The sequence below is a fragment of the Aplysia californica genome, unplaced genomic scaffold, assembly GCF_000002075.1.
Source record: "Aplysia californica isolate F4 #8 unplaced genomic scaffold, AplCal3.0 scaffold00533, whole genome shotgun sequence".
Taxonomy (NCBI): Eukaryota; Metazoa; Mollusca; class Gastropoda; order Aplysiida; family Aplysiidae; genus Aplysia; species Aplysia californica.
The window spans coordinates 308,660-327,567 of NW_004797803.1; the positions used below are offsets into that span (position 1 = coordinate 308,660).

Here is an 18,908-nt window from a genome sequence, read left to right on the forward strand (position 1 = left end):
TACTACTACTACTCTCTCTCCCCCTCTCTCTCTCTCTCTCTCTCTCTCTGCGGGTGGTTGGAGGGTGCTACTGGTAGTGCATATTTCTTTACTTTCACTTTCAGCCTGTGGTTTGTCTATCTGCCTTGCATTTTGTCAGCACTAAAATAAATAGCCTTTATTGTGTGTATACAATTTGGTGTATATTCTCTCTCTCTCTCTCTCCCCCCCCCCCCTATGTATTGTCTTGCTTTTTCCCAGCACAAAATCACCTTTATTGGGTTGTGTTTCTCTTCACTCTTTAAAAAATGTCCGCTATCTCATGAAGGGGTCATCTGATTCACCTTTGGTTTTAGTTCTAGCCTGTTTGGTCTATAACGTGTAAAGCCCATTCTATGTCTAGAGCTTTGACTGAACCTACTTTCAAGAACACCCTTGCCTTACTGTATGCCACTTGCACTCCTGACTTTTGGGGTGCAACTACTGTTACAAGCCGCTCGAAAAGGGCCTAAAAAGTACAAACTACTGGGTGTACGTATTTGATTGGCCCTCATACTGCTTTTAATTTGGTCCTCTAAGAGATCTAATTTGCATAGCTGGGCAAGCGTCCTTTTTAAGGTAAAAATTGAGTACTGTAAAGTGTAAGCCTACCTAACATGTTGAAATGCTGAAACCAAGAGAAAAATTGGTAAGCTGCGCACATTCACAAGTGAAAGTGGAACTTATGAATGCTCGAAATGTAGCAAACTTCTTTTTGCCAAAATTCGTCTCATCGACATTAGCAGAAGCTAAAGTGCCAAAAGTCTCGTGTGGTTGCTCATTTCATATAAAAAATCTGTTGTCCTTATTTCTTCTCCTTTTTTTGCGTTTGTTACTCCCTTGTAACACCCCTAGTCTTCGGCACGTATATTAATATTATGACCTTATTATTGTGTTGCAAGCGCCGTAAAACGCTTACTAAAAAAGAAAACCCCCAACAAAAAAACAACACCGCACACGTCTATAGACTAGAGAAGTGCGCACTGACTGGCACTGAGGAACACACCATTGGTGACGAAGCAGGGTCTGCTGGCTAGTCGAACGGACACGTTTGGTTACAAGAAGGAAGTACATATGCACAATTTTTGTAAGTGTAAGTCGTAGATCTAATTCTAGATCTATCATGTATTTACTAACTTATCAATGTGTTGGAGCACACTAGATCAAGATCTAAATTGTGAAGTAAACTATTGATGTCTTTACAAAAGATGCGCTGCCTTCTTTTGTCCTGTTCAGTCCCACAAACTGCAGAAAAGGACTGATGTCATGATGCGTAAAGACATAGCCTACCCAACAATCTCAATTCTGAGACATGATATAATATTATGTGTAACATACGCATATATACACATGATACTGATAGCCTGGCTACCACTACCACTACTAGAGTCCACCACTACGTTGTACAAAACACGCCATGTACCAACAGGGACAGGTTGAGACGACGCATGGAAATGGTCTGACCACACATAGCCAAGGGGGTCATTAACTTAAGACGCACGCATGTTGTTAATTAAAACTTCCCAACAACTGTTTTAATGTATAATACGAGATTATCATATTCCTGTTATTGCATGGTACAAGTAGGCCTATTTAATTTATGATGCCTCCTGAAGGATGACTGATTAGCTGTTTGAAGCGGCAAGGAAGTTCGTGAGATCAAAAACAACCACAGCCAAAAGTCTGAAAGAACGGAAGGGGATTCAACTCAAAATATGAAGACAGGTCAAGAATACACAAACGATGCAACTTCAGGAATTTAAAAGTGGCTACATGGGAAATGAAATGAAAAAAAAAGTGAAACTGGATATAATTTATGATTTTATGCATGTCCGTTTGTGTTTTTTTTTCTTTTTCTTTTAATAGTGGTAGTGGTAATAGTGAGAAACAATGCTCTACATTTTGGGAAGACCAAAGGCAGGACTTATTGTTTCAAGCATAATACAGTGATCTTGGAAATTCCAGACTCCCAGTGGGTGGTTGGTGGGTGCTCTGGTGTGGTTTGCTCCTTCTTTCTTATATCAAACAACTACTTATATCGTCTTTATCTCTCCCCCTTCTTTAAAAAAATTTTTTTGGGTGCTCCAAAATCGATAAGAGTAGGCTTCGCCGCCACCCGAGAAAATTGAAAATTTCCTACCAACTGAAAATGTATAATGTGTCCCGCACGCTCCATATTAGATATATTATGAACTCATGCGGTTGCGAGCGCCGAAAAGCACTTACTAAAAAAAAAAAAAAAAAAAAAAAAAAAAGAAATTGCTTTCCAGGGTCGTAGGAAAATTCTTTGCTGTATCATGAAATCTCACTGCTGACAACGAAGTTGTCGGGTCTGACCTTCAATTTATTTGAATCTGAGAATTTAGGAAAATCAGGATGTGTATAACATCAACATAATTATTTGATAAAGATTGATACATATGAATTAGTACACATGTATTTAATAAGAGTAAGAGACCCCCAAAAAACCCAAGTCAGTCCTGGTGTAAAGGGAAGTAATCAGTGACATACCAAAAAGCTTGCTTTTATGTAGGAGCTGTTGTTTCCCTTGGGAGAACAAACGTCTATGTATACTCTATCCATTACTATGTGATTTTTTCCAAAAAGTGAAGCTGATCATCTCTGAAGAAACAGGCTTCTCATTTTTCTGCTGACATGATTTTGAGTTGTAACGTTGTTAGTTCACTAATTACAACAAGACAAGCATATATACTATAATATACCCACTGAATCCAGAGAAATAACTTTTAAATTCACTTTAAAAAGAGCGCACCTGCTTCTTCATTATGCCGAGGACAATGTTGCGTTGGTTACCTCCACCCACCCCTTTTCACCCCCCGCCCAAACAAAGCAATAGAAAATTTTAAAAAACCAAAAAGGAGGATAATTCCTTGTTGACCATAGCTACTGAGTGCTAACTGTTTCTCTCCTTGTAGAAAAAACAACAACAGCAACAACACGCTGACCGATCCACTGTAACTACTTTTAATTCTGAATGTCTGAGTGTCATTTGACCACTTCTAGCATCTAACTCGGAGTGTCTAAGTCTAAGTGACCTTTGACCACTCCTAAATCTAATTCTGAGTGTCTGAGTCACCTTTGAACCCTTCTGCCGTCTCTATCTCTGAGTGTCTGAGTGACCTTTGATCCCTTTTAACATCTCTAACTCTGAGTGTCTGAGTGACCTTTGACCTCATCTTACTCTGAGTGTCTGAATGACCTTTGACTACTTCTAACTCTGAGTGTTTGAATGACCTTTGACTACTTCTAACTCTGAGTCTGAGTGTCTGAATGACCTTTGACTACTTCTAACTCTGAGTCTGAGTGTCTGAATGACCTTTGACCACTTCTAACTCTGAGTGTCTGAATGACCTTTGACCACTTCTAACTCTGAGTGTCTGAATGACCTTTGACTACTTCTAACTCTGAGTGTCTGAATGACCTTTGACTACTTCTAACTCTGAGTGTCTGAATGACCTTTGACCCCTTCTAAGTGTCTGAGTGACCCTTGACCACTTCTAAGTGCCCGAGTGACCCCCCACCCCCATTCCCACCCCCTCTGTCAATGAACAGTAGCACAATGAGCTGTAAACAAGCCATGGACAGATTGCTCCTCCCACGACCACTGCATGAACCGCAGGGGGCGGAGCCTCCTGTCCCCGAGGCGCTCTCGCCCCTCCCCCGGTGGCAGACTCTGCCAATGGACGCCAAGTTCCCCGTTACGCCCGCCCCTAGAGGGGAACTCACCTTCGTCACTACCAAAATGGGCGAGCCAGTGAGTTTCTTTTTTTCTTTCCGTCTGTTAGTTCAGTCCGTTTGTCTTGCTGTTCCATTAACTAATTAATTAGTGACTATTTTTGTTGTTGAAGTTGAAGTGCTTCTTGTTGCTCAAACAAACAAACAAACGAAAGTGGGAACATTTTAGATTATTTTTCATAACTGTGGAGAGGATAGCCGGCAGGTGTCACATATATTGCTTAGTTATTTCTTTATTGTAAGCGTTTTATGCCTCCACACGACAGTTTATATATATATATATATATATATATATATATATATATATATATATATATATATCGATATATATATATATATATATATATATATATATATATATATATATATATATATATACATTTAGAGCCACACTGCCTCGACTTCGCCTGTCTACAGTACCAACCCAAATTGAGATGGATGCAATATTCCAACAGATCAATGGAGATACTCGATAAAAAAAAAAGACGAAACCAAAACCAAAACCCGAACCAAACCAACACCATCCGCACTTAGGAATCGAACATGCGCATTTGGGTGAAAAGCCTACCTCCAACTGTTACGCCACAGACTCCAGTTTGCCACTGATGATGATAGATCTCATAACCTCTTATCATTCTCTCTGTTGTTTCTGTCTGCCCTTCTGTCTTGTTTCCCATGACAAACTGTCTTCTAATCTATGGAACTTGTATGTATTCCTCTTTACTCATCATCAGAAACTTAAATCCATAACTTTGGACCCCCCCCCCTAAAGGTACAGTGCATGTACAGTACAGTACTCCTTGACATCTCATACAAAGACCTCATTACAAATGGTGAGGTACCGAATAGAATCACAAACGCAGCGGGGCAGCATAAAGATCTGCTGACCACAGTGAAGAGACGAAAATTAAAATGGTATGGGTATGTCACAACATCAACAGGACTTGCCAAAAGAATATTACAAGGAACCGTAGTACAAGGAAAGAGAAAGAAAGGAAGGCAGAGAAGGAGATGGCAGGACAACATCACAGAGTGGACAGGGAAGACGATGGGTGACAATCTGAGGAAAGCAGAGGACAGAGAGAAATGGCGAGAGCTGGTTGTCAGATGCAGTGGTGCCCCCACGGTTGCCCCTACCACGGGATAGAAGAAGAAGAAGAAGAAGAAGAAGAAGAAGAAGAAGAAGAAGAAGAAGAAGGAGAAGAAGGAGAAGAAGGAGAAGAAGGAGAAGGAGAAGGAGAAGGGGCAGGAGCAGGAGAAGGAAAAGGAGAAGGAGAAAAAAAAGACATGTGTCGCTTTCTATGAAATTTACCACCAGTCTTGTTGTGTTGGCGGAAGTTTTGCTGATATGCATGATTGCAGTAGCACTTACGTGGTCCATTGATCTTTAGGCCCGAAACAGCGAACTACGGCCATTGCACTGACCCCGTCCCCACTCACCCCACCTCTCCTAAACATCGGAGACGTCTCCGGCGAGCACACAGGAACTATTCAGAGACGTACTCCCGCCCATAGATGCACTACTTTGAGGGGGTGGGGGGGGTCTCAAACTGCGTATTGTTTGCTGCAAATCACACATAATATAGCCACAAAAACTGTCGCGAATCAATTATTTGCAAGAAAATTTCAAACCCAACTGCAAAATATCAAACTATGAGCTAAAATAGGAGGGGGTGGGTGGGGGGTGGAGGGCATTCCCCCTTGTTTACCCCCAGATTTTTATTACTTGGTCCAGAGGCACAAAGCATTTTGATTGCTCTATCTCCGTCGGAGACGTCTCCGAATAGATCATACTGTGCTCCTAAACAGTTTCCATTTTCTCATTCCCCTCTGAGGCCTACAAATCGCGTCAGCGAGTGACCTTCGACCTGTCCGACCCCTACAACCGGACCAGGAGCAGTGAGTACCAGGCTCTGTCTGACCCACATCTCAGGACCTGGTTCGCCCGCCGGGCAACCCGGAAACAGGTGAAGATAACGTTTTTGTAGCTCGTTCACTTTCGTCTGACCGTAGTTTAAATGGATAAAAGCAATTCGCTATGTTTAATCTTTCTCGGTCTTTGCATGCGGGTCTAAAAGTGAAGCGACCTACAGAATCTAAACGCCCATTAATAAAAATCCCAGCAAAACTAAGGTTCCGACACGTTTACTTTGATATAAGCCTAAAGCGGATAAAAAAACAATAGGGGATTTACAACGTACACCTAGAATATTGAAAAGTTGACACATTTCCCTAAACACCACTCTTTAACGTTCGCCAAAGAAACACAATTCAAGAGACGGGGTGAGTAATTTTCGAGACTCGCGTGGAGCACGCGGAGACGTCAAGACAACCGGGGGATGAAATCAACAAGCTTACATTGAAATGTGGAGGCAGGATGTTGTCGCTGTCTCAAAATGAGCAATTTGTAGGCAAGACTACTGTAAAGGTGTTGACAGAGTAGAGTCACCTTTCTGGAGCAAGCTCCAAGCCTCTCCACTCCCCTTTTGTGGAGAGCAAGGGGAGAGGTAAGTCGGCGACAGAGTGAAGGCCTCTCCCCTCCCCCGACATCCCCAGGGAAGGGGTGACATCTTCACTCTTTTGAATCAGTGTTCGTGATTGTTATTATATTTTCTCCATGTGAAATATTTTTGAGGTTGGCCTAGCCCTGTCTGTACAAGATGGACGAAGAAATATTTCAATGGATGTTTTTATATTGGTTGAGAAAACGAAGGCTCAACAGACGCCGTTACTGGCTTCACAAAATATACCAACGTCGTAGTAAGTATGGTAAATATGATCATTTAATGGAGCAAGTCCTTTCAGATGAGGAAAATGTCTGTCATGTAAGGATATCACCTTCTACGTTTCAACTTCTCCTTTAGTAGCGTGTGCGAGTGAGCACACACACCGAGTGGGGGTTTTTGGTGACTGAAGGTGCGAGTCATTTTAGTGCTGCGTTAAACTTCAGTCACCAAACTTTTTTGGGCCTTGGAGGGGACTCGCCTCAAAAAGGGGAGGTGAGAAGTTGGTGGCTCTGTCGCTCGCAACGTTTTTCCTGTAAATCAAACCTGCCGCTCCCCAAATTGGGGCCAGACGGGAAAAAGGCGCGGGAAGGTGGCTCCACTCTGTCTGCGCGTTACATCATTTATTTTTAGTGATCCTTTGTGTGCAGCCAACGAGCAGTTTTTTTTATATTGGGCCCAAGGAGAAAAACATTTTTTTTGCTGGGTCAAGATTTTTTGAAAAAATATTTTTGTTTGGTGGCTGGCCTGCAGAAGTGCCATGCAAAGTTTCGTGGGCATAGGTTAATAGTTCCTCAATGAGCTAGAATGTCTTTACTGTACTGCGGTCAGACGAAAGTGAACAAGTCATAGATCTTATGGTGGTTGTAAACGCTCGGTTTTAAATCCTTTAAAGCCTCCATTGGCACACGTTAGATTGCAGTTTAGGATGCAAACTGCCGCGACCCGGCCTGTCTACTGTCAGCTCCAACTTGGGCAAAGAGGGATACAGTATCCCAACAGGAAGACGGGGATACTCGATGGTAAAAAAAATCCCTACTCAGGAATCTTCTCGTCCATCTCTCAATGGGCGTCCCAGCCTCTTGGGCGAAGGCTGCTGTTCGCCGCAGGTCCTCCAGGCCACCATAGAGTTTTGGATCTCTCTGCTTAGGGTTGGGCCAATAATTATTTCCTTCGAAGTGTCCCGAGCATTGGGAAGGTTTGTAGCAGATGATTCCTTTCGGTCGCCTTATACGAAGACTAACCCGATCCGTACGTCGTGTTTTACTATCGTATTCATACGACCTGAGGAACTCTGTGCTAGAGCAATCCTTTTCATTTTGGTTTCCCAGAGCTATCACTTACTCGTTAATCCGATCCGTACGCTTTGCATAGCAGTCTGTCAACATGATTTTTTGAGAAATACTGAAAGAGATCTTCGTACTTAAAGTAGAAGCATTCTAAAATGGGAAGAATACAACCCCGGGGGTACAAAATGACCCCAGGGCGTACGGATAGGGTTACATTCGTGTCTCCTGTGTATGGTGACGAAAACCCTAACAACAGCTACTTCACAAACGCCGGAAACAGATCCCCTTATCATATCATTACGTGTGCTTGTTGTAGTTTGTACAAGGAAACTGGTGGTTGTTTTTGGTAAGAGTAAATTTGGATTTTCCAATGGGAACTATGTACGCATAGATCCAGGGTCACTTGATGATGATGATGATGATGATGATGATGATGATGATGATGATGATGATGATGCAGGCAACGTGGGCTGCGAAGAAAAAAAAAGTAAAAACACCCTCTTATTCTTTCTAGTGCACAGACTATGGCAATCATGGCTCATCACTCATTTCTCTGCTTGGATGCTCTCAGAAAATCTATATCATCCTGATCTTTCCCCGTCACCCATCTATTCAAAGTCTATTAGTAAGTTAATGTTGGCGTGCCTTTTGTCGTTTGCCTTCTATTTGCAAAGACATAAAACTATGCTGTGGTAAAGCGGTTAGGGACCAGAACTCGATTCCCGAGTGAGAATAATATTCTTATCGAGTTTCTCGGCATTTCTGCTGGGTGGGTGGTTGGGGGGTGCTCTGGTGTGGTTTGCTCCATCTTTCCTCTAAACAGCTGTCGTCCTTATCTCTCCTCCTTCTTTTTTACGTTTGTTGTTACTCTCTTGTAACACCTCTAATCTTCGGCACTTATATGACCTTATTGTGTTGCAAGTGCCGTAAAACTCTTTACTAAAACTAAAAAATTTCTGCTGGGACGCTGAACATCCCTCTCAACCCGGGATGTCTCTGACTGGTAAGGGGTCGGAAGCCCGCCTCCTAAATGATCTAAATTGTGTCGATGAGGACGCAAAAGCGCCTAAAGTAAAACAAAAACGATCTATGTAATAAACTATCGAGCAGAATGATGACAAAGGCACGATATCTCCGCAGATCATGTCTCAGAAGCTGGTCACCGAGCAGGGTTATGTCCCTTGTTCCGTGCGGGACTTCAACAACTACCGGAACTTTCTGCGACATCAAGCGCTGGTCGGTCGCCATGGAAACGACAATAATGCTGACAGAGCCACAGTATGTCGTCCAGGTTTTCTCGGTTTTCTTTGTTCCTCTAGGACGCTGGACGGTTAGTAAGTTGCCATTGAAAGACATTAAAATTGTATCCCCCCAAAAAGGACGAATGTGGGTGGTTGGCGGGTGCTCTGATGTGTTTTGCATCTTCTTTCCTATCAAACATCTATCGTCCTTATCTCCCCTTCTTCTTGTTTATGTTTGTTACTCTCTTGTAACACCTCTAATCTTCTGGCGCTCATAGTCATACGACCTTATGCAGTTGCGAGCGCCGTAAAACCTCAACTAAAACTAAAACTAAAAGGACGAATAAAGTTACAACTTTTAAGATTTAAGTAAGTTTTACGGACGGTACTTGCAACACACATTAGTCATACAAGTGCCGAAGAGAGACGTTACTAGATAATAATATATGGGAAAAAAAAAGAAGGAGAGATAACGAGGAAAGGCGTTGGATAAAAAAGACGAAGCAAATCATACTCATACCTGAGCATCCGCTAACCACCCATTGACAAAAACAACAACAACAGCTGCCAGAACAACATTGCTGTTGCCAACAACACCATCATCAATAACAACAATAACAATAACGAATACAACAACAATGCAGCAATAGCAAAGTTCTCCTGCTCTTTATCGTCAACATCATACACAACCACCATCAATATCTCTTCCAATAAAAGTAGCAACGAAATTCAACAGCAACTGCAACAGAAATAACACCAACATCACCATCAGCAGCACCACCACCACCAGCACCATCACCATCACCAACCAACAACAACCACATCAGTAACAACAACACCAAAAATAGCAAAAATACCAAAAGTACCAAAAGTAGCAGCAACCAGCAACAAAAAAAAAACCCCAACAAAAACCCCACATCAATAACAACAACTTCATTATCAACAACAGCAATAACCATCATCAGCAACAACAGCAATAACAATAACAGCAACAACAACAACAACAACAACAACAACAACAACAACAACAACAACAACAACAACAACAACAACAAAGACGACGACGACGAGAGTGGAGTGAGTGATGATCGCACCAACAGGCAGCCTTCTGCGCTCCTCTTAATTTGTGGTGTTCCTGACTGTTTTAATTTCTGGATATTTAAAAAAGTTATACCATCATGCGCGTTAAGATTTGGTGATTAATGTGATATAAATTTCTCCTTGAAGTTGTGAAAATTACAAGAGTTATTTCAGTTTTTCTGTGTCGGTGGACTGATGTTATCAAGACTAGTCTTCGTGTGTTTTTTAGAAATCAGTTTTGGTCCAGGTCTCTGTTCACTAAAATATTGTTTTGACAAGTGAACACTTTCCCCAAATGGTCACCCAGCCTGTGGTTTTTGACACAGACAGTGTAGACCTATTCACTGGAACTGAAGAGGAAAATAAAACAACATGCTCCCCAGACACTCTGTTGTCATTTCGGCCATGTCTCCACACCTCCGAATGTTATGAGGAGACTAAGAGAAAACAATTTAAATAGGATCCCAAAAACTAAAAGACCAAAAACAGGAGGAAAAAGAAAAATAGGCTAGAATTTAAAATATCTCAGAGAAAAACAGGTCTAACAAAAGGACGCCAAACCCAAGCCGACCCCGCCCCCAGAGAGACAGCGCTTCACCACACTGGTGACATCAAGCAAGCATAAGGCGGACATATTTGCAGACCACTACGCGAATGTCTGCAGTCTTAACATGTGCCGAAAACCGGTAACTCAAACAGCGACTGAAATACTTACGGAACAACCCAAGGGCAGACGAGCCCGATTTCACTATCGGGGGAACTGAGAAATGCCATTGCAAAGATGAAGTCCCGCGGATCACCAGGACCAGACAACATCCCTCCATCCTTCCTCAAAAACCTGGGTCCCACAGCGCTTGAGAAACTGCTCTCCGTCTTCAACATGTCATTTCGCTCAGCAGATGTCCCTCAAGTCTGGAAAGACGCCATCATTGTCCCCCTCCTCAAGACCGCCAAACCAGCATCAGAACTAACGTCATTTAGACCGATAAGCCTCACATCCTGTGTGTCATCAAAGTTATGGAGAGAATGGTACCGTATCTGAACGACTGTACGACATGGCCGCGTGGAACGGCTGGTTCTCCGAACTGCAGGCTGGTTTCAGGAAGGGGGGATGTGTGGAAGACCACATTCTGAGAATTACGCTGAAGATTTCCGACGGCTTCCAAAAGAAGGAGAAATCGGTACTCGTTCTCCTCTATTTTTCAAAGGCATACGGCAAGGTCTGGTGAGAACACCTACTCCACACCCTCCTAGACAGAGGTGTCCCAAATAAATACGTTTTATGGTGGAATGACTTCCTTCAAAATCGTCAAGTCAGAGTCCGATTCAACGGAATACTGAGTAAGAACAGGAAAATGAACCACAGCCTCCCACAGGGTTCCGTCCTGACATCCATTCTCTTACTCTTTTTTTTTCTCGACGAACTAGCGAAACTACTTCCGGAAGATCTCACAATTTCACCCCATGCTGACAACGTCTCTATCCTCACTTCATCACGCACGGTACGACACGCCGAAAGTCTGGCACAAAGAGCGGTGGACACCGTTGCTGACTGGAGCAGGCGATGGAAACTCACGCTGAACGGCTTGAACAGTGAGACTACATTCTTCAAGCTCGTAACATCTGACTCGGAATGGAAGCCATCTCGCTGACAGTGATGCCAAACTGACAACAGCGCTGTCGGGTCCAGGCCGCCAAATTACATAATATTATTGTGGTTTATAATTCGCTGTGATTACCAGACAAGCCAGAATCACGTGAAAAAAGTAAACAAACTCAGTGTAGCCTAGTGAGTGTAGGAGAATAAGGGAGCACGGGGGTATATAAACAGACGGCGAAGATTAAACTGGCCTTCCAAGCCACGACTAAACCTAGTTTGAGCAGGGATCGACGCTACTGGTGGGTCAACACAGTGGGTGGAGCTCCGGACCTGTACGACCCACACTCATCGTTCCCCGCTCGAAACAGTGAGTATTGAAACCAACGTAAATAGACTAACGAGTGAATCTAGGATTAGATTGCAGTTATCCTCACATCACAATTATGAAAGTGCGTGCGTCCAGATAAAACTCGTCACAAAAGACCCCCCGATATCCCACACGCGGACGAAGGAAATATACAGGGCAATTTCTTTAAAACGAGAGACTCAAATTAAGTCCGACTGCTGGCAAAAATCAGGACCAGTCACTTCTATGGGCTGCGGGCCTACAAAATTTGAATAAACAAAACATCGGACCCAATCTGTCCATTGTGCAGCGAGGAGCCCCAAGATCTGGAGCAATGGCTACAGAGATAGATGCTCCGCCACGGAGGTCTGGCAGTGGCATCTCTTTGGGGAGGATTCAGGGAGGTTGGACTGCCTCACCCGCTACCCAAGAGAGGCGGTGGCTCTGGCAAAGAGCGCGTTCTTCGGGGCTCCAAACATTTCGAACGGATAGGCTACCACACACACAACAACAACAACAGCAACAGCAACAACAACAACAACCACAACAACAACAACAGCAGCAACTAACAAAAACCACACCAAGAACGACAACAGCCACCAACACCACCGCCACTACCATCACCATCACCATAACTACCACCACCACCACCACCACCACCACCACCACCACCACCACCACCACCACCACAACCAAAATCCACCCAATGACTCCCTCCCCCCCCTTCCTCTCACCAGGAGCGTCGACAGCTCAAACTGACGGAGACCAAGAACCGAGCCGGAGAGCTGGGTGTGTCAGTCAAGTATAAAGTGATCCGTGCACAGCACAGGGCTAGACAGGAGGCGCAGGAGAGGCGGAGGAGGTGAGTGTGTGTGTGTGTGTGTGTGTGTGTGTGTGTGTGTGTGTGTGTGTGTGTGTGTGTGTGTGTGTGTGTGTGTGTGTGTGTGTGTGTGAGAGAGAGAGAGAGAGAGAGAGAGAGAGAGAGAGAGAGAGAGAGAGAGAGAGAGAGAGAGAGAGAGAGAGAACACTTCTCTTGAAACAAACTACACTGAATGACCATTGTTATGTCAAAGCCCTTCTCTTCTGCCCTTCAACAGACTTCACATTTACAAACAAACTAAATAAACGTTATTGTGTCGATGTGCTTCTCTTTACTGAAACAAACTAGAAATTTATGTCGATGCGTATGTTTTTACTCAAACTAAAGACCATAGCCATGTTGATATGCCCCTCAAACAAACTAGATTTTTATGTCGATGTGCTTTTCTTCACTCAAACAAACTAAACGACCTTTGTGGTGCCGAGCAAACTTGTTAACTGAAACAAATAAACCAAATGACCATTGTTATGTCGGAGCACTTCTCTTTATTAAACAAACTTCACATAAACGAAATAAACGGACGTTGTTGAACCGGTGTGCTTTTCTTTCCTTAAACAAACTAAACTACCTTTGTTGTGTCGATGTGCGTCTCTTCACTTAAACAAACTTCATATACCGTAAACATGCTAAATGGACGTTGTTGTGTCAAAGTGCTTCTCTTCACTTAAACAAACTTCATATACCGTAAACATGCTAAATGACCTTTGTTGTGTCGAAGTGCTTCTCTTCACTTAAACAAACTTCATATACCGTAAACATGCTAAATGGACGTTGTTGTGTTGATGTGCTTTTCTTTACTCAAACAAATAAGACTAGAGGAGAAGCAGGCTGCTGAGGCAGAGAGGCGTGAGGAGAGGGAGGCGATGGATCTGAGGAGGAGAGAGGAGAAGGCGCAGGAGAGGAAGATCAGGTGGGAGGAGAGGCAGCAGGAGCTGAGGCTCAGGGAGGAGATGGCTCGCCGCCGGTCACAGAGCGCTGAGAGGAAGTTCGAGTCCGAGGCACTGAAAAAGGTGAATTGTAATGACATGAATAATTTTGATGTTTTACACTCCACTTTGGCACAGTTTAGACAATTTAGGGAAGTATTATAATATGCGCTCGTCTCCGAAACGGAAAGTCCGGGTTTGAGCCTCGGTTCGGACATGTATTTTTTTCGCCCTCCCTTCCCCCCCCCGGTTCACCCTGTAGTAATGGGTACCTGACTTCGAGTTGGGGAAGTAAAAGCGGCGTGGATAGGAACTGGCCACCCTACTACAATATGCCGAAGGCTCAGGAAGTTGTCTCATTAACAAGGCAATCCCCAATGTCCGGATCGGATGCGGGAACAGCTTTACTTTTTATTAGGGGATCTATGGGGTGGGACTTCTGAATGTAATGCATGCCTGTCTCTTATAAGGCACAGCCATAAGTTTGTGGAGAGTCCTAAACACTCCCCGTGCTATCCAAGTCCATAAACATTCTGTGGGTGGTTGGCGGGTGCTCTGGTGTGGTTTGCTTCTTCTTGCCAATCATTACTATCAAACATCTATCGTTCTTATCTCCCCTTCTTCTTTCTTATATTTGTTACTCTCTTGTAACGCCTCTAATCTTCTGGCGCTCATATGACCTTATGCAGTTGTGAGTGCCGTAAAACATCTACAAATACTAAATAAACATTCTCTTGTTGATTTGAAACATGATCAACCGCACCACAGCTCAGCTAGATGCCAACTGAGGCAACGTAGGGGGTGCTGGATTCCTTAAATAAACGAGTAGACAAATGCATGTCAAACAAATATCCACACGATTAACCTGTCACATTGTTTTGTTTTGTCGCTACAAGTAAAGTATAACCCCCCAAAAACAATAACAACAACAAAACAACAACAACAACAACAAAAAACAAAAAACAACAACAACCCCAAAACAACAACAACAACAAAACAACAACAACAACAACAAAAAACAAAAAACAACAACAACCCCAACAGCAACAACAACAAAACAACAACAACAACATCATCATCAACAACAACAACAACAACAACAGGGATTTCCGAAAAAGGGCCGAAGACGTCAGCAAAAAGAGCCCACATCTGTTCGACTGCGAGAGGAGGCCCATCACTTACTTCGAAACCAGGCCCTGGGAACGTGGAATCAACCCCGACATCACTTTTCCCCACCTGTACGGCATAAGCGGAAGGAGTGACTCCAGTGGGAAGATTCAAAGCGCTGCTGTTCGTCGAGCACGAGAGCTTGGCGCACAGTACGATATCTACACTGACGGCTCGGCTAGGGCAGGAACAACGGACGGCGGCGCTGGAGTCGTCATCACAACGGGGAACCCGTCCAACCCTACCGTTGTCGAGACATTGAGGGAGAAAGGCGCCATATTTACGTGCTCTTTCGAGGAAGAAAGGAGAGCCTTGGAAATGGCCATTGACTGGATTGACAAAGAGTGCGATGCATCCAACTCGGTCGCTATCTTCCCCGACAGTCAATCACTATGCATGGCACTAGTGGGAACATCACCATCCTTCGACCAATTGCGACTGCGCATAGATAATGCAATACCTCAACCCACGATTCAGTGGATCCCTGGTCACCGCGATATCCTCGGCAACGATCTCGCTGACAGTAATGCCAAACTGGCAACATCGCTGCCGGGTCCAGGCCGCCAAATTACTTATGACAGTGCGTGCGCCCAGATAAAACTAATTACAAAAGACCCCCCTATATGCCACACGCGGACGAAGGAAGTATACAGGGCATTTTCCTTAAAACGAGAGGCTCTTATTATGTCCCGCAGTGACCAGTCATTACTGGCAAAAATCAGGACCGGTCATTTCTCTGGGCTTCGGGTCTACAAAAATAGAATAGACAAAACATCGGACCCAATATGTCCATTGTGCAGCGAGGAGCCCCAAGATTTGGAGCACTGGCTGCAGAGATGCCCCGCCACGGAGGCCCGGCGGTGGCATCTCTTCGGGGAGGATTCAGGGAGGTTGGACTGCCTCATCCGCTACCCAAGGGAGGCGGTGGCCCTGGCGAAGAGCACACTCTTCGGGGCTCCGAACATTTCGAACGGATAGGCTACCACACACACACACACAACAACAACAACAACAACAACCAAAACCCAACACCCTAACTCTTTTTCTGTTCCTGTACGACATAGCTGCCTGCAACCCCACTGTGGTCCAAACGGTGATCCTTGGGGGTTGCACACGATATACAGCGAGTGGTTGGAAGGTTCCATTGGAAGGTTCTACTTCTTTTCTTTCCCCTATGCTGTCCACGCCTATCAGCGTCCTTTTTTTGTATCCAGTAGGACAGCATGAAGATCTACTGACCACAGTGAAGAGACGAAAATTAAAATGGTTTGGGTATGTCACAAAATCCACAGGACTTGCCAAAACAATCCTACTGTGCTAGGAAAGAGAAAGAGAGGAAGGCTGAGAAGGAGATGGGAGGACAACATGGCAGAGTTGACAGGAAAGACAATGGGTGACAATCTGAGGAAAGCAGTGGACAAGGAGCTGGTTTTCAGATGCAGTGGTGCCCCCACGGTTGCCCCAACCACGGGCTAGAAGAGAAGAAGAATGAGAGTTATCGTATCGGATCTTCTTCTCTTTATTTGAACATCCAACCAACCAAGCACCCAACCAACCAACCAAGCACCCAACCAACCAACCAAGCACCCAACCACCCACCCAACCAACCAACCAACCAACCAACCAACCAACCAACCAACCAACCAACCAACCAACCAACCAACCAACCACCAACCATCCAACCATCCAACCATCCAACCATCCAACCATCCAACCAACCAACCAACCAACCAACCGACAAAGAAACAACCAACCAACCACCAACCATCCAACCAACCAACCAACCAACCAACCAACCAAACAACCAACAAATAATCAATTCCAAGTGGGAGTGGAGACGCTATACTTTACTCTTATGTTTTGTTTTACTCAGCTCCTGCTGGTGGACAAGGCGAGGGAGACGAGGGAGGAGCTGATAGAGAGAAAGAAGAAAGAGAGCTGGGAGGAGAGGAGGAGGTACCAAGAACACATGCTGGAGGAGGCGGAGCGACAGAGGAACAGGGTGGAGGAACAGATTCGTTCTTACAGGTAGGCTAGGTCTCTCTCTCTCTCTCTCTCTCTCTCTCTCTCTCTCTCTCTCTCTCTCTCTCTCTCTCTTTCTCTCACTCTCTCTTTCTATTTCTTTGTTTTCTGTCTTTCTGTCTGTCTGTTTGTTTGTTTGTTTGTTTCTGTCTGTTTGTCTTCCTGTCTGTCTGTCTGTCTGTCTGTCTGTCTGTTTGTCTATCTGTGTTTAATTTATATGTCCTTGGGCAGACATACGGTGGATAAAAATATTGAATAGCTATAACATTGAAAACTCCCCCGAAGAACTAGTTTTTTTTATTTGTTTGTTTGTTAAAAAAAATAAAAATAAAACTGACCCCCTCCCCAAGATATCGATCACACACACCTTAACCCACCTGTCCTTGCTCAACAGTTGACGTTTAACATGGGCTTAAGAAACGTCCTTCACGGTCACTTCTCCTTCCACAGTGGTCATAATGTACTAATCGCCGCTGTTGCGTGATACAATCTCGTTCTGCTAAACATGTACATGTATTTTTGACCCAGTCATAGCGGTCCCTGTCAAAGGCAGCCACGGATAGTCTAGTTATTTTTTGTGACAAGAGAAGGCCTGAAAACCTGCTCATAGCGAACAGTAAATAGGTCAGAGAGCATGATCTGTGTCATCGAAATATAAAACAATGATCAAGACAGTTAATTAAGGCGAAAATGGAAAATTGTTCGATTGTCCTTCCCCTTCCTTTAGTCTTCACTAAGCAACAGGGCTCCTTTTGCCACATTTTTTTTCTGTTTGTCTACAGGGAAAGGTACGAAGTAGACATGGACTTCAGGCTGCCGAAAGACGAAGGTAGGACACGATGCCATGATGTCGTGCATTGTGTTATCAGATAAGGCATTCTTACAAAATAATAAGACTCAGTACAGAAAAAAGACGAGGAAAAAAGAACAGAAAAAAGAACGAGAGAAAAGAAAATACATGTATAAGCAAAACGTGTTTGCTTCTCGAGACTACGTTATAATGTGGCAGATTTGGGGAATTAGCTTTAGAGATTAGAAAGTAGGAAAAGGGTAACATGTCGAAGTCTCTGCTGGCCTCAGTAATGCTGAGTATATAATAATATGTAGGCTTCCGCAACTGCTTGCACAGTACTGCTATCTCATTTTCTACTTGGTTTGTGCAGTAGACTCGACAGTGCTCTGTGACTGAGTCACTGCCGTGTGCGGGCGGTTCGAGTGCGCCACTGGTACGCCCTTTCTCTTTTCTTTTCCTCTTTTTTTTCTTTCTGTGCGTCTGTTTTACTTTTTCCAACCACTAAGTTTTTTAGGTTATTTTTTTAGGTTGATGTGCTTCTCTTTACAAAAATTAAAAAAAAAAAAATTCAAATTCAGATCACCCTTTTTTAAAATCGTTGTGCTGTTGTTTTCCCATGTGCATAAAGACCTCAGCGATAAAATGGCCTGAGATCCATGAAAAAACATCGACGACTACTGTCTTTTTTTACGAGTTCATATAGACTATCGTCGTTCTTTCAATGTGAAACAGTTTCAAACATGCCGACGTCAAGTGACTTCAACTGTTTTTGACAAATCTGGTATTGATCGACAAAATGGAACAAACTAAACAACAGAACAAAATAGACTTTACTTACTTTACTTTATCCGTCCTCTTGTACCTCTAGGGCGTCGAGGGGAGAAAGAGCTTTCTGTCTCCAGCAAGTTTGATGGCCTGGCTGGATGGGATATTGCATGTTCTTATGGTATCCTTCACACCCTGGATCCAGGTCTTTCTTGGTCTTCCTCTTGCTTTGTACCCCGATATTTTTAACAAAATAGACGCAGATATTCTGTATTGTGACTTATCCCCCCCCTTCCCCCTGTACTATTCGCGTCATGTTTGTATCTTTGTTCTTTCACAGCTGGTCGGGGGACCCGCCAGAAGCAAAAGCTGAGAGCGACGCAGTTAGAGAGTCAGGTCTTTGGGAACAGCATGCCTATCGTTCAGCAGGTGACATGAAAAGATATGACATTTCTATAAAAATATTGTAGATGTTTTATGACCCACATCGACACAATTTAGATAATTTATAAAGGGGTGGG

The 18,908-nt window shown here is 43.9% G+C and overlaps 1 protein-coding gene across 1 annotated transcript; it reads left to right on the top strand.

Annotated features, from left to right (window-relative positions):
• The first annotated feature begins 214 nt into the window (after window positions 1-214).
• LOC101849155 (vicilin-like seed storage protein At2g18540) lies at window positions 215-17,748 on the top strand. The gene is made up of 8 exons (XM_005106444.3): window positions 215-1,105; window positions 3,592-3,793; window positions 5,610-5,741; window positions 8,708-8,845; window positions 12,572-12,696; window positions 13,526-13,724; window positions 16,681-16,835; window positions 17,612-17,748. Exons 2-8 carry the CDS (start codon window positions 3,599-3,601, stop codon window positions 17,700-17,702), a joined length of 1,035 nt encoding a protein of 344 aa, XP_005106501.2. The 5' UTR covers window positions 215-1,105; window positions 3,592-3,598; the 3' UTR covers window positions 17,703-17,748.
• The last annotated feature ends 1,160 nt before the right edge of the window (window positions 17,749-18,908 follow it).